We start from the raw sequence: 16,538 nt of genomic DNA on the forward strand, positions 1-16,538 counted from the left end.
ATGCTGGTGCTGTGAATTTGACACGCAGAAACCTCATATTTGTTTTTGTTATAATAGAAGTGAACCAGTCTGCGACATGATAAACTGGGGGAGGGGTGGACATCTCCCCAATTCATAAACTGTCCCAGTCATGCTTGTCAACATATAAACCATGAATCACAACACAGAAAAATTTTATTCCACATATTGTAAACTACCTTCGATCCTCCATTACTCTGTGGAGAGAGTCTGGAATCTGGGACATTTGTGACAAACGCACCAGACCACAATCTCCCGTTGATGTTGCTATTTGTAACAGAGACACGGGACAAATGTGTTTTCCATGGTTCACCCATTCACAATCAAATCCAAGGACCTAAAATCAGTATATACACTTTCATATTGAATCTCATATAATGGGTAAAGAGATGTGTTCTTATACAGCTGTAAATTTGCTTTTAGCTATTTCAACAGTTTCTTTATCAAAAGTTCTCATGCATTTAAATTATAACTTTCAAAACAATGTTTTGTACATGTATATTCACTGCAGTTTTAACATTTCATTGTTTTTTGCCAACAGTGAAAATAACAAAAAATGACACTATATGATGGCCGGACTCTGTACAAAGGATGAAGAACAGAGAAGCACTCTGAATGACCAAAGTGTCAGTAGAAGGGTCAACTATTGAGGTATGGTGTAATTATACCTTGGTATTGGTATACATGTATATCATTTGTAATAAAAGGCATAAGTTGATATGATCCATTTTATATTCCAACAGAAAGTGAATTAAATTGATTAAAACCTATGTTGAAAACTTTTGATTTTAGTAAAAGCATTTATGAGTCATTTATTTACTAAGCCAATGACATTTTACTTGTCTTATGCTAGTATAACTGCAGGCCAGTTATATATTTATAGCTCACCTGAACTGAAACATCAAGTGAGCTTTTCTGATCACCCATTGTCACCTGTCCGTCCATCTGTCTAGCTTTCATGACCCCTGGGGGTTGTATGGGGTCACAATAGGAGATCAAAGTTTTATATTGAAATATATTGGAATTTTTTTAAAAAATCTTCTTTTCAAAGTTATACAGTATTTTTCAAAATGCTTTATATTAAATTAGAGATTTAGTTTATACCACATTTGCCTTGCATTAATTTATAGATTCATAAATTTGATATATGTGAAAGAAAGATTTAATTCTCTTTCTCTTGCCTGCATGGGAATCAAATTTTTGTCTCAGATACAAACAGAAATTAAAGTAGACTTTAAAAATTCTAAACACTTTCATTTTAAATGCAATGAGACTACATTGTACTACAATCTGAAGTTTATTTCTTTTTAAAAAATTAAGAAATGAAAATGGCATGCATTTACTCGTCACATGTCACGGCCAAAATGTCAATATGTACCATCCTCTCCCATTCTGGAAAGAGTGGTTCTCTCAAAGATTACAAAATAACATTCCTATGAAATACAAAGAGATATCAAAATAAGACAATGAAATGTATCCCAAGTTTGTGCTGATAAATGACATAAACAGATCTGAATCGAGCTATAGTCAATTTGCATCGGCCACTGGCATGATGGGTTACTACCGAGAGAGCTGCATGGGTCTTTTGGGCCAAATTTATTGATCAAAATGATATTTACAATAAAATTAAACTACATGACTTTGTAAAATCTCCCTTAAAAAGTGTCTTTAAATAAAAGGATTCTGACTAAGATTCAAAGATTTGACTTACTATGACATTTTGTTCCTGAATTTTTTGGTAGAATTCTTCCCAGGACTTTGGTGACTTTATTAAATGCACTGTTTTATTTTCTCTGTATTTCACGGATGTTTGTAATAATCTTCTAACTTGTCGAAGGAGGCTGGTGAATACACTGTATCTCCGAAGTTGCAGAAAGAGGAAAACACCCATGCCTGAAAGAGATCATTACTCATGGACATAACATATGCCACATATTGGGAAATTCTTAGTATAGTAATAGGAATATTTAGTGGATTTTTCTTAAAAACAAAAACAAAAAACAAACATGAGGCCCATGGGCCACATCGCTCACCTGAGTCACCTTGGCTCATATTTAAAGATTTTTCCTATATATTCGCATGTAAAACTTTTATCCCTATTGTGGGCCTGGCTGAGCTTACTTCCGGGGGCCATGTTTTCAAATAAAATATTGTACGCAGACATATATTTTAGGATGTGTCTACAAAGACGGGCGAGTATTGTTCATTTTATTTTAAACTCTTGCCTTTTTCAAATGTTTTTCGCGCAACATCAACTTTGACGTTACTTTTCAATTTTATAATACTTACTGTGATGTCATAGTACTTTCGTGTATGTAGTCTTGCTCTACGTTGCTATGACAGATAAACACAGCTGAAGAAGACCGGTAACATGGTCAAAATATTTCTAGAAAGTGTTTAGAGTTTATAAATATATATATATTATATATATTGTAAGACTCCAAAGTGTGATGGTCACGCCAAAGTGCGATGATCACACCAAAGTGAGATGGTCTGCGCCAAATCCCGATTGAGCTGTTCCATTAAAACATATGAGGTACCCGAGGAAGGCACTTTAAAATTTGGGTAACCACCCATAGAAGCATAAAAATATAATGAGGGACCACTCACAGAAGCAATTTTAGATAGTGCTGAACCACCCATAGAAGTGAAATAAATTTGAAATACACTTTTTCTTTAAATTCAATATGTATGAATGACTATTTATAACCCCTGAATAGAGGTCTATTTTCAGATGTTCCCAAGCATGATAGTAAAGAGAAGAGTATCTTGCCAATGGGTGTCATCACCATTCAAATAACTGGCCATCAATGAAGCTTGATCATAGAACCATCAATTTATTTTATCAAGACTGTCTTTCTTAAACATGATGAACTAAATTAATTTTATAAGTCTACCTGTTCATAAAAAGTCTAGTATTGTAAATGTTCAAAAACAACTATTAAAAGTTTTAAAATTGACTAGTATTTTGAGTATTAAAAAACAAGAAAATGTGTCTCTTTACATAAATAAAATGATATTCTGTTTCTTAGTCAATATATAAATTTACAACCTGCAACTTAAGATTTGTGAGGCTCTATTCTACCGTTTTCAACAATCTCGATAAATTCCAATTTCTCGATTCATATTTGTGCGCCATGTTTGATGTACTGAAGTTTCAACTTCCGATTGTCAAGTCATTTGCATGTCATATAAAGTAGTATTTACATTAATATTAATGGACAAGTATGAAGGCGAAAGCTATTTCGTCGGTATTGAAAAGGTCTGAATTTAATATCAAGTTAAAAACCGAACAGCAGAGTGTAAATTCTTTCTGCAACAATATGATTTTCCTTTCTTTGTCGAAGTGGCTCTTGAAAGTAACTACATTTTCGCACCGATTGTCAATGTTTAGCTTTTTCATTAGATCCACCTACGAGATTTCGCGATAACAAGCATGGCGGAACAGACGAAGACATTTTGCATGCTGTACAATATATTTAATGAAAAACACCTTTATTAGACATGCCCGAGCACAAAGTTGGTACTCCTTTTGGTGTAAACAACATTTGGGATGCAGAGTTTATTATCGGTTATTCATAAAATTATTTTGCACCATTACGGAGATCCTATGGAATTGTAGCCTCATCCCGAAAACGTCAGAATAAAAAAAATTTGGATAGGGCTACATTATTGCAGCTAGAAAAAATCAAAAACCGTTTCAATGGACCACGAGCACGTTTCGTTTTCCATTTAGGACAAGGGAGATAATCCTAATTTCCGGTCGCTATAATTTTAGAGTCAAACTGGAAACGATAACCGAATCGCGGAACCTCATAGACCGAGATAAAATGAAGACAGAAAACGGCGTTTGTTTCACATTCTACTTTCAATCCTTCCCTTCTCTTGTTGCATTCCTCTCAGTTTCGGTAAAAAAATAAAGATTTTATCAAAACAACCACCCACAGATGCAGTTTTCTGGCAGTAGGTACCCACCATATATGCAATTTTCTACCAATGACAAGCACCCATAGATTTTTTTTTAATTGCCGTCCCCGGGTACCTCATATGTTTTAATGGAACAGCCCTAAGGGTGTGACATGCCAAAGTGCGATAGTGTGACATGCCGAAATCCCTTGGTTTGTAAACGACACAGCGCATGTTTTAGTACAGACTGAACCAACAGTGTGTTGTTTCACCAAAATATCAGTGCAAAATCCATGCACAAAAAATAAGAATAAGAACTTATAAAATTATAAACACAAAATTTTCCAACACGAAATTGTATAGAATGTTTTGTATTATAGTATATCCCCAGGAATTTAATACATGTACGTCAAAGTAATAAATGTGATCATGAATTAAAGAATGTTTGGGCGAAGTAGATAGTTCGACAACAAATGTACTTTGTCGTTTTCACTATCCTCAACAGTGTAAACTTTGCCGTTGCTGTCGTCCATGTTGCATTTCTTCAGTTTTATTTTGAAAGACATTAAGAATGACATCACAATTACGTTACGTCACAAACGCTACTGAACTCCGCACCTTCGGACTTTGGCGTGGTCATCGCACTTTGGTGTCCACATGCAACGTTAACAAACCATCGCACTTTGGCGTGACACATATATACACAATTTATCTTATTTCCAGGGTGAAATGGTTGTGCTTCTTGATTTCATATAAATGTTCTCAATTGTTTAAACTGCAAAGTCTTAAAAATATCTATTTGATAATGAATTAACTTGAGAGAGACTGCTGTGTAGTCTCCAACTTATTTGGTGCATAATTGAATAGTTGAAAAAATACCATCAGTTACAGCTTAATGTATTGCTTTAAGAAAAACTACAAGCATTGTGTCAAATAAAACACACATGTATATGATTTAAATTTACAGTATGCCACCCAGACATATAAGTTTAAAGGTTTCACGTTTGACAGGCTGCTAAATCTCAAGGTAAACTTTGAGAACATTTTTTTCATATTTTAGCCATTTTCAAAGAGGGCCACTTTAAATCAAATTTTCCCAAATGGACCTATGTAGAGTTATACTCAAGTAAAACAATTTCGGTGTTTTATTTCTGGTTTAGAGTGGCCTTTTGCAACAGTTTGCAATTTTTTAGGCCCATTACGTTACATCTACTATATACTCAAAATAATCACGGTGATGTTTATGCTTATCATATAAAGATACTATCAACATATAGATATCTTTATTGAGTAATTTGGGTAAACATAAGTACTATAAACTGACATTGTATAGCAGAATATTTGTAAAAAATTATATTCAAGAAAAAAGTATTTATGCAGGCGAAATTGCATACTAAGTGCGCTATACTTCTTTGACATTTTTTTTAAAGATAACTTTAAAACCATAAATGATATCTTCCTGAAATTTTGCATGATGTAAAGTGATATAATTTTGGTTGATATGACACTGTTTTTCCTTCTATACATTGCAAAGTCTGTGAATTATTGGGGGGAAAATGAAAATCTTTTTTTTAAAAACCAATCGGAGGCGTTCCAACTCTCCTGGCGAGTACCAGTGCCTGTGGGGAGAAGATCTGGGGGCAATCATTCTCACCCACCAGAGATCACCTGGGTCCCAACTTGGGTGCAGACTGGTAATCTGTGCCTCTGCTGAGAATAGGAACCATGGCATGACAGTCTAATGTGCTACCGATCAAGCTAGTTAAGGGTTAAAACACTAGCTAAAGCTAGTAGGAAGGCACTACCACAAGTGCGTGCAACCATTCAACTCTCGACCTACCTTCTGTGGAAACGAGGGGGTTATTTATATTCGGTCTTTCCTACCCCTCCCCCCCCCCCCCCCCCCCCTTTCCACAGAAATTACTCCGGATCCCGACCCCAATCCAAAGTCCACGCTCAGCTAAGAATGTTTTGAGAAGAAACGGGAAGTGCTTGAATATAAATTACATTTATTCGGATTTTGTATCAAGTTCTTTATTCCAAAACTAAGTAAGAGAAAATACACCTTTGATTACTAGTGTTGTCTCTGCATCATTTCTTACGTCATTCCGAATTGCCTTTAATCGTTCACGTGTTCCATAACAATCTACTGTGTTAAATATAATAAATAATCGAGATACCTCCAACAAGGGCAACTTTCATGGATCTTGAACCGACAAGCACTCGTGTGGTCGAGTTTAGCGACATGTTTTATCAAAACATTTCACAATCTTTCGCTTGTATGACATCAGGGCGCATTCATCTTGAAAATGCCCGTATGATAGGTTGGGAATAGTTAGTTCGATCACCAGAATACTCGAGTCACATTTGCAAGCTACTTGTGTAAAGCAGCTGCAACCTTCAATCTAATTAAAATTAGCTGTTTTAAATCCGTTGCCGCTTCTCAAACGTTTGAGAAGTGGTAACGGATTCAAAACAGTTAATCTTAATTAGATTGCTGCAACCTTTTGCACAAAAAACATTTTCAATAATCACACGAAAATTTATTCAGTTTTAACCACACAAAAAATAATCAAGACATGTATTATACATATGGTTTTACAAACCATCAATTTTGGAATGTCAGCAGTATGTGCTATATAATTTTTAAAAAACATAATGAAAAAATTTATAACAATGTAGTCTAAATTAAAATTTTGTGTGTCTTGGCCTTTCAACTAACACATTTTGTATTGTTTACTATTTTCCACATCGCAAATATACGTCTCTCAATTAGATGGCAAAGCAGTTGTATAAAAAAATTGGATAAAAAATGAACCTAACATTCTTTTCTACCCACAGGTAAAATGTTACATTTATTGCAAATTCCCTGAAAGGGTCTAGACATACAATATTTCAACTTGGGCCTGGTTTGTAATAATTCACAATATTGACATTTGGACAGTAAGCATGGAAGAGCAAATAGATAACAAAAAATTCTGAAAAAAAAAGACTTTCACTTGCCTGCATCTGAATGAGGCTCCAAACATCATTTTTGGCATTTGTAACATGAATAAATGCTAAATTTTAAAGTCTGAATGATTTATACCTAAGTGATAAGTTGACAATATCAGTGCACTTTTATCAAGCTTAAGTAACTCAATAAAGGTGATTTGTTCAATAAGTCATTTACACATTTTCTTGCACTGAATTTTTTTTTCTTAAGGAGGTATACTACATTGTCATAATGGCTGACTTCATTTTGAAATATGAATGAAAATATAAATATCCACAAATCTATCTATTCCTTTTAAAGTTCAATGCCTAGCTGAGTAGCTCAGGAGGTGAATAACATGTTATTATTAATACTGAATTGTAGATCGCGGGTTCGAGTTGAGCAGGAATTCTAAAAAAAATTTCCGATTACTTTCTACTAAAACTGCATTTTTGGACTTGATAAAGAAAATTTGAAATTTTCCAATTTTCAAAAACCTTCAATTTTCATCCATATCAAATTTCTGTGGTGTAGTATTCCTCCTTAATGAAAGAGAAAAATGTTAACAACTAGTCTCATATACCGATAATGTGATAATACCATATAACATGATTGCATACTTTTAAAGTAAACTCTCTCTAAATTTCTTCAAGATTTGTTTATCATGTTTTATCTTACATACAGACACACTAAGAGCTCAGCTCAAGTACTTTATCTCTCTTAGAAAATACATGTGATAGTAATTACAGAGTATTGAAAAATATAGTACTATGTCTTGCTTGTGTGTATGATGCTGATGCAGCATAAAAATCTAATCCAGTTAGCCTTTCAGTCCCAGAAGGACATCCTCGACTTTTAACAGCAATGTCATGCACAACATGCATAAGATTGCTATACCAAAATCTATATATGTAGCTGGCAAGGGCACATAACGTCCAATTTATTCTGTCAATTTCATTAATTTTCTCTCTTCTGTATTATTTCAAATAAATTTAACAGATGGAAATTCTGTTAATTTTTTAATTTTGTACATACATGTACACATTTCCTTATTTGTCTGAATCAAACTTTCAAGGATGTATTTCAATAAATGTTTTTTTTGTTTTTTTTAGAAAGTTTTACTACTATCAACATACAATTGAAGATGCTCATTTGCTCAAGTGCTCTTTCAAGGCTGCCCATCAAGGAAGCATAAATTGATATAAAAATTACATTAAATTACAACTGAATCACTGGAATGTGTGTTACTCACACAACACACTGAAAGTTAATCCACAGAATACAATCTGTATATTTGTTAGCGATTCAAGTGTCTATAAAATATTTGCTTTGGAGTATTCTTGGCATACGTTATTAAATATTTGTAAGAAAACCTTGTGTGTAAATACATGTATACATATACACTAATAACTGCAATAATATAGCCCTCTCCAAATTTTTTCTGACGTTTTCAGGACTCCCCTCCCCCCAATATAAAAGTTAGAGAGGGTTAGATTATTGCAGTTAATATACACTGAGACAATAACTCATGACTTAACATCACTAATACTGTATACTGGACAACATATGGTTAGGTAGCACTACGACTGCAAACCAACACAATGTGGCTAGTGTTTTTCTCTCTCCCCCTCTACCAAGTACAGTGGTTTTTCTCTCTCCCCCTCTACCAAGTACAGTGGTTTTTTTCTCTCCCCCTCTACCAAGTACAGTCAAAACTTGTTGCAAGGCACTGGATTACACAACTTTGAGTTCTGTATTGCCCTCTTTTGTGACAAGTTTGACTAGGCTGCCATTCTCGGGACGAGAGGAACTGTCCGATGTCCATTTCAGGAACAACCTGAGGGGGAAAAAATGAGGATTTCAAAGATACAAATACAAGAAACTAAGAGTCTATTGTTAATTATTCTTTAATTGGTTTAATTTTATGGGTGGAACAAAAAGATATGGTCGTACAGTGTAGGACAATCTTTTCGAGAATGATGCATTGCATACCAGAGTAAAATCTAGAGTATAGTATAGGTATGTCACTAGCAAAACTAAATATCCACTTGCCAAGCACTTTATACATTTCTTAACACCAGCTCTGAACTACAGCACTGCACTCAATGCCAGCTTTGAAATGGACAAGCGTGAATTTAGAAATTTTGGTAGGCAATTCCTAGAATTTACTGATATCAATCTGTATTTCACTGGATTTGAAAATTATGAGTTTTTCAGAACAAAAAAAGGTTTAAATTTTTTTTGTACATTTAAATATTTATAAGTAATTTGCAAAAGACACACAAAAATACTATATATCATTCAAATAATTCTAGCTTGATAGAATGTTAGCTTTATTGAAAGGCAAAGAAGATTTGTAAAAATGAGACCCAAAATTGAAATTCTCCAATGAGGTATTTATGTGTATAATTACATAAAATGAATATCCACCAAAAAATAAATTGCCAAACATTAAACTCACTATGAGAGATATAATACAGCGTATATGTATTTTGTTGACCTCTATTAAAGTCAGAAACCTCTCTAGCAGAGCTTGAAGTGGAACACAGATGAAATGGCCACATTTCAAACCTCATTTTTTTTCTAGTGAAGTTTAAATCATTTAATGACTTTTAAAGTGATGACTTAACAACGATGCTGATTGGATGAAAAATTCATTTGATTTCTGTGTCCAAATAAAATTCCTCCGGAGTTCATCTGCACTAAGCACGCGGGACTACTTTTCTCTGGAATGCATCTTCCCCATTAACGGCCGTTCTGATTTTAGCGTTATTTATACAACGGGAATTTCCACACATGCATTGTAAACGAAATGCATTCGTTTGATGCTACCAAAAATAAGCACAATCAAAGATGGGAATAAAATACAAATTAATTTAAAGAAACAACACACATAGACCTAGTGATGATGTGGCAGAACAGTCAACTCGACGTAGGGCACTGACTGGTAGAAGTAGACAGATTACAGTATGGATCGTCTGATTTACGAGTTTGATAACATGACGGAGTAAGCAGCGACTTTTGATCAGGTAAATATTAATGAAATTGAACTGCGTTATATGGGGCTCAGTCAACGAGTGCGTTTTAGATGAAGAGGTGTTGAACTTTTTACTCGATGTTGAAATGGATCTGAGTTGCATTCCACCGTTCCTACGACACAACCAGTGTTCAACATCTCGAATGCAATGCAGCATACATCCAGTCACCACTTGTTCTCTTCCTTTATATCTATTTCAGCTTTTAACCATTGCACCTTTAATTTGGAGTATAATCCATTTAATTCTGCACAGTAACTCTACCTCACCCACACGCACAGCCAGTTTTGTTGTTGTTTTCATTGTTACGTATAGGTATTCCTACACGCCATTTCAAAAATGTTAATTCAAGCTTTTTGATGAGCGAAATTATTGTTTTTCTATTTTAAAAATATAATTAAATGATAAGAAATAAAACTTGTAATTCTTTATTTGATGCATGTATCAAACGAAAAATTGATGAAGATTGAAAACGCGCATTGATGAAGTTTTCCGCCCAATTTTTCATTTGATACATGCATTAGATTACAAATCTATACATTGCTTCACCACATTCTCCAAATAATCTAATGTGGTCTGCATTAACACACATTCAAACAATTATTTTAATCTTTTTATTGTATTATGGGTAAATACATGTATATTATCAATGGAAGCATGGGGTAATTTGTTTAATAGATGAAATCAATTCATGTGCTTACATTATTTTCATTATTATTTCACATAACACAAACAATTAAATATTCATCCTTTATATATTTTTATATTGTAAGATACATGTATTTATGTCAAATCGGAAGGTCAATGCTTTTATCAAGAAATAAAATGTATTGAAACAGTAGATATCTTTGACAGATAAAACATTGGAAATATCTACACTGTAATGATTTTGGGCTAATTTGAAATGGCATGACATCTTATTTTGATGGATCTTGCAGAAAATATCCCTTGTAAACAAAATTACATGTAGCTATCCAATAATAAAGGTAGCATTAATTATACATATTTACCCCCATGTATACATTATTAATTAAGTTATAATCCACTGTATAGAGATTTAATTACAAGTAGTTATAATCCAATATATACAGTATTAACTAGAGATTGTTTAATTTATGAATAACAAACGTCTCCCCAGCTCCCCAAATTGAAAGTCCTCCTCACCTTAATGTACTGCATGGTGTGGAGGAGAAAGCATGAGCAGGAACATAAACAATATGAGCTCTGATAAGCCATACAGGAGAAGCATTCACAAACTATTTTACACCCTCCACCCCTTAGATCCACTATAACTTTAAGGATAACAATTGGATCCTCCTGTCTCTACAAAATGCACATCTGCAAATGGCACTGAAGTATTGTACAAAATTTCAAGTTTATCGGATATGCCATATAGGAGCAGAAGCGTTCACAAGCTATTTTAACTATTTTAACATCCTCCACCCCTCTTAGATCCACTATAACTTTTAGGAAAATAAATGAATCCTCTCGTCCTACCAATATGCACATCTACAAATGGCAATGAAGCATTGTATAGAGTTCCAAATCTATCTGATAAACCATATAGAAGGAAAAGCATTCACAAGATATTGTGACCGACAGACGGATGGATAGAAAGTACAAAAACAATATGTCTCCCCCTGGAAGAAGGGAGACATAATTACAAGTACTTACTCGGATACAAACTCTAATGACGTCCAGGTTGAAAAATCAGCCTCAGACATAAACTTCCTGTTCATTGGAGTGTCGAGTGTGATTCTGAAAGAAAGAACCAGTGTATAGGACGTTGTAAGGAAATTCTGCAGCAATAGGGAATAACCTACTAATAAACTATCAAGCTCACATATACATGTAGGTATATTAAAATTGTACAAGCAAATTTCAAAGCATTGTGGTTCCCAGCTTTGGAGCATTTCCTGTGAGGGGCATCAGAGCACTTTGATCTTGTGACAAGAAACATACATTCCAAATTAAGATGCCAGTGGTTCTTTTCCCAAAGATCAAAATTTAGAAACACTGTAATTTCTTTATATCTCTTCTGTTCCTGATTTTCTGAAGTTGTCTAAAGTATTTCTATGGTTGATAAAGCTTGCATACCTACTAATGATCCTGTGATGTAAATTTGACAGATTGATTGTGTATTGTTTATTAACGTCCCTCTCGAGAATTTTTCACTCATATGGAGACGTCACCATTGCCGGTGAAGGACAGCAAATTTTGGGCCTATGCTCGGCGCTTACGGTCTTTGAGCTGGGAGGGGTTATTTTATCGTACCACACCTGCTGTGACATGGGTCCTTGTTTTTTGCAGTTTCTTCTGAAGGACCACCCAAGTTAGTCACCTCTTATGACAAACAAGGTGTACTGAGGACTTATTCAACTCGGATCCTCATGGAATGTGAAGTGTATTCGATTTGAAAGGCAGCAATTTAATATTTATTTTAATTTTAGTCTTTACGATATTTTGTGAAAAGAAAGGATCACTGAAGTTCAAAGTTGAATTGACAGGGGCCAGGTTAAAAGTTTTTTTTATGATATATACTCATTGACAGATGTAATATTCTTGCAGAGATCCAACAGTTCTGGACTTTAACAACTGCAGAGAACAAAACTTTAATGTGTCTTTGATTCCATTTAAAATTATTCCTATAAAATTGTACACTGCATGTAAGAACTACTCTCTGATTTCAGCCAAGGTAAGACAGGTAACATGCAGAAGTCTCTAAATCAGAAATTGAGTGATCTTACGGTAATATGGCCACTGTGGAGCTGTTGGCTGGGAGACCACTGTTTTCAGCAGCCAGACTCTTCACTAGTTGATGCACAGCTGCTTTTGCCATTCCATATCCCATCATGCCTACAAAACCAGAAACCTGAGGATTACCGACAACTTCAATTAAATATTCACTTTTTTCCATTAAAAAATATTGCATTGTACAATGACACGCAATTTTAGCTCTCAAGTGAAAAAAAAATCAGGATAAGCAACAGGATTTAGACGGGCAGCGAATGATTTTTAATTTTACAGGTAAATCTAGCTTTTACCGGACAAAATTTCTAATGTGCAAAATTTCTTTATCTACTGAAATTCTTATATCTACTCCTGATTGGCCTTGCGTATATTTCAATTCATAAATGTTTATTTTGAAAAACGGAAGGAGTGTAATACCGAAAACACTTTCAGTAACATTTTAAAAACAGTTCTGTAGTAAACACAGGAAATAGTAAATACCAGCTGTGCCCTTCACACAGGGAGCTGCCCCTGGAAGTGTAAGTATGCCCCCCTCTTTGAGATATTTAGCTGCCAGGGCTGCTGCAATGGAGCTAGTCCACACACTTTGCTTCCACATCATATCAGCATTCTTGATAAAATCTGTGACAACATGCAATGCTCGGGTTAGACACATTGTTTCAGTTTAAGTACTTCAAACTTTCTCTGCAAACAGATTTTGTTTCACAGTACCTGAATATCAAAAGAATTACAATATCAAAATTTCACTGTGCACTGGAAGACAAAACATGTTTTGGATATCTAAAAACTAAGTAAATAGTAGTAATATTAAAAGTACATGTAGGTATGACAGCAAATTGTCCAATGCTGAACAGAATGATCCCCTACTAAACATTATCTCTGATAAAAATTACACCAAAACAAGTAACTTTGAAATTTTTATCATGCATTATTCCACTACCTAACAAAAGACACATGGCACCAAGTCTTTGTTTTTGATTTTTAAAGATTTGCCAACCTTTAGAAGCAGCATTCCCTCCTGCCCAGCCTCCAGCAACACACAGTACAGCATCTAGCTTCTCCCCACCAATCACGCTCTCTACCCCTTTGAGGACCTCTTCTTCTTGGTTTAACCAGGATTCACTTGGCTTCACAACAACATTTGCATCAGCTTGTTCATTAGGCATAAGATCAATGGATCCAACCCACTACAAAAAATATACAATATACCCATACAAGGTCTCTTATATCAAAGTAAAATTTAATCAAGAGGCCCATGGGCAACATCGCTCACCTTAGTCACCTTGGCCCATAGTTAAAGATTTTCCCTATATATTTACATATAAAACTGATCCCCTTTTTATGACCCCACCCTACCCCCGGGGCTATGATTTTAACAAACTTGAATCTGGACTATGTCAGGAAGCTTCCATGTAAATTTTAAACTTTTCTGGCCCAGTGGTTCTTGAGAAGAAGATTTCTAAATGACTCCACCCTATAAATTAAAATGTGAAAAGTTTACAACGATGCAAACAGAAAGTTTTGATCAGAAAAGCTCACTTGCAAGTGAGCTAACAAACTCTAAATATCTTCTTAAAATATTTTGACTGTGTAACAAGACTACATACATAAAAGTATCATGACATTACAAGAGTATTACAATTCAAATGTAATGCCATAGTTGATATTGCGTGAGAAACACTTGAAAAGGGTTAAAGTCTAATGCCATGTTCACACGAAGAATTTAATTTACATTAAACGCAAGTTAAGGTGCACACCATTAGAACGTGACATAAATTTTAATTCGAAGCAAACTAATATGCATTTAATTAAAGCTCCATGTGAACGTGGTTCAGATTTAATGCACATTAACTTACATTGTATAAAGTTTTAAATCTATCCAATAAGCCATATAGGAGGAGATGCATTCACAAGATTTTGTGACAGACAGACGAACGACAGACAGTACAAAAACAATATGTCTCCCCCTGAAAGAAGCTATATAGATAAAGCTATATACATGTACCTTACATATAATACTAGCTGTTTTTATGGGTTACAAATATTTGCAATTATCGAATTATTTTATCTTTAAATATTCTAGAAAAATATAATCACAAGTTTAAAAATATCTTTTTGGGTAATTCTAAAGTAACATTGAATACTCTACCCATGAGTACCTACAAATTTTTGGTTCTTCGATTCCAATTATCAATCTTATTTTTTTTTTATTTTTTCATAAACGATTGACGCCCATACACTAGTTGATAACTAATCGGAGATTCTTCTGACTGTTAACCCTGATTTTATATCGTGATATGTGCGGGGTAGAGTCATAGTGGACTCCATATTGAAAAGTGGGAATTCAGCGACACCAGCTATTGTCAATGCTTTGCCTACATTTTACAGCTTTATTTCTTGGGTCTACTTTCCAAGACGTGAGGATTCAGTTATCGGATGATTATTCTACGAGTTAAGCATGACTAATACGATGCTATTGCCAGCTCTAACACTGACAAATAAAGCATCACTTTGACTTGTGACGCCTCCTTGCCATTTGATTTCTTAGTGCATGACGTCAGCACAAAAATACACAAATTCCAATCGGCGTCAAAGTAGTCATGATTAACTTGAAGAATGCTCATCCGATAACTAAACCCTATCTAGATCCCCGAAATAAAGTGGTAAAAGTAAGGCAAAGCAGCGACATTAGCTCAATATAAAAGCGGGGTTAACAGTCAAAGGAATCTCAGATTAGTTGATAACTTGATATTTATACGTACATGTATATCCCAACCCAGGGAAACTCAAGTCAGGCTGGATTTTTTTCCTTAAAAGTAAAGCCAATCTTGATTTGTGGCTAGATAAAACACATTTCATTCCTCATTAGGCCTAATACAGTACCCGCAACGTTATTCTTGACATGATAAACGATAGGATACGATACACGCACGATACGATAGGATACACGATAAACCTGATAAACACAAAACCTGATAAACGATCTTCACGATAGACCTGATAAATGCAAAACACGATAAACGATCTTCACGATAAACCTGATAGAAATGTTGTAAATTTAGAAACGATTTAGAACGAAATTCCCCTATAGCGAGATATTCTCACTAAAACACGATTATCCCTCTTTAGCGAGAAAGTAAACATTACCATAAACAAGTGTATTGGCGTCTTTATTGAAAATAATGACAAAATCCGTGCAACACTGAATAAGTGTGACACACACACAACATGATGAGAATTGTTTCTATGAAATTGACAACATAGTCAAGAAATTGCATATCACAGTTGCTGCGTAAGAGGGAAGCAGTTTGAAATCCAATACACATCGTGAGTGTTTTTGTTTTGATTAATATATTTGCAGAAGTATCCGACATTTTCTTCTTTTCACGTGAAACACGAAGAGATGTACCCCACAGGTGTTTTTCTCGGTTGTACGGGATATATTTACTCTCATTAGAGAGGGATAATTGCGTTTTAGCGAGAATATCTCGCTATAGGGGAAGTGCTCCCAACCTGTACACTAGCCACAGTAACTGCCCAGTACAGTATAGGTAATCTAAACGAGTGCAAATTTGCAGGGGACAGATTCAATATCTAACATGAACATACATAATTTTTAGCCTTGAACATGTTAACACATGTGGAACCTAGAGCTCCTTTGCCTCCATAAATCAAAATTCTACCGGCACAAGACATTTTCGATTCCTCACAGGTAACCTTAAAAAATCAATGTTGATTGAATGCTTGAATATAAGAATTTCGATCCCGATCTTTGATGGTTAGCAGTGCGACAACTCTAAATGAAATTTTATCCGTAAATAAATTATGAATATAGGGACCATCACCACTTTATT

At 34.5% G+C, this 16,538-nt stretch overlaps 2 protein-coding genes across 4 annotated transcripts in view; both read right to left on the minus strand.

Moving 5' to 3' along the window:
• Positions 1 to 6,308, minus strand: part of LOC125667841 (exonuclease 3'-5' domain-containing protein 2-like) — a 29,904-nt gene extending 23,596 nt beyond the window's left edge. Inside the window, exons 1-3 of one of the 3 annotated variants that reach the window (XM_048901503.2) lie at positions 6,105 to 6,308; positions 1,730 to 1,911; positions 198 to 355 (exon numbers count right to left, since the gene is read on the minus strand). In XM_048901503.2, the coding sequence (XP_048757460.2) occupies positions 198 to 355; positions 1,730 to 1,911; positions 6,105 to 6,171 (407 nt within the window). In that variant the 5' untranslated portion in view covers positions 6,172 to 6,308. Of the gene's footprint in view, positions 1 to 197; positions 356 to 1,729; positions 1,912 to 2,051; positions 3,192 to 3,511; positions 4,099 to 6,104 lie in introns of those variants that run through there. The other 2 variants (XM_048901504.2, XM_056148500.1) reach the window with 2 other exon arrangements.
• A 148-nt stretch (positions 6,309 to 6,456) lies between these two features.
• Positions 6,457 to 16,453, minus strand: LOC125667842 (dihydropteridine reductase-like). Its single transcript, XM_048901505.2, has 6 exons — positions 16,294 to 16,453; positions 13,682 to 13,871; positions 13,165 to 13,305; positions 12,681 to 12,789; positions 11,608 to 11,691; positions 6,457 to 8,735 (listed from the first exon to the last, which is right to left on the minus strand). The coding sequence occupies exons 1-6, from the start codon at positions 16,378 to 16,380 to the stop codon at positions 8,633 to 8,635; spliced, it is 714 nt and encodes a 237-aa protein (XP_048757462.1). The 5' UTR covers positions 16,381 to 16,453; the 3' UTR covers positions 6,457 to 8,632.
• Positions 16,454 to 16,538: the final 85 nt, after the last annotated feature.

The sequence above is a fragment of the Ostrea edulis genome, chromosome 9, assembly GCF_947568905.1.
Source record: "Ostrea edulis chromosome 9, xbOstEdul1.1, whole genome shotgun sequence".
Classification (NCBI taxonomy): Eukaryota; Metazoa; Mollusca; class Bivalvia; order Ostreida; family Ostreidae; genus Ostrea; species Ostrea edulis.

What these genes read in the sequence shown, in the direction of transcription:
- LOC125667842 (XM_048901505.2), bottom strand. Translation starts at nt 16,380, where the DNA reads ATGTCTTGTGCCGGTAGAATTTTGATTTATGGAGGCAAAGGAGCTCTA. An exon ending in CTGTGTGAAGGGCACAGCTG is followed by an intron (nt 12,790 to 13,164) that starts GTATTTACTATT and finishes CTGGTTTTGTAG; the next exon opens with GCATGATGGGATATGGAATG. An exon ending in TCCACAGTGGCCATATTACC is followed by an intron (nt 11,692 to 12,680) that starts GTAAGATCACTC and finishes TCTTTCTTTCAG; the next exon opens with AATCACACTCGACACTCCAA.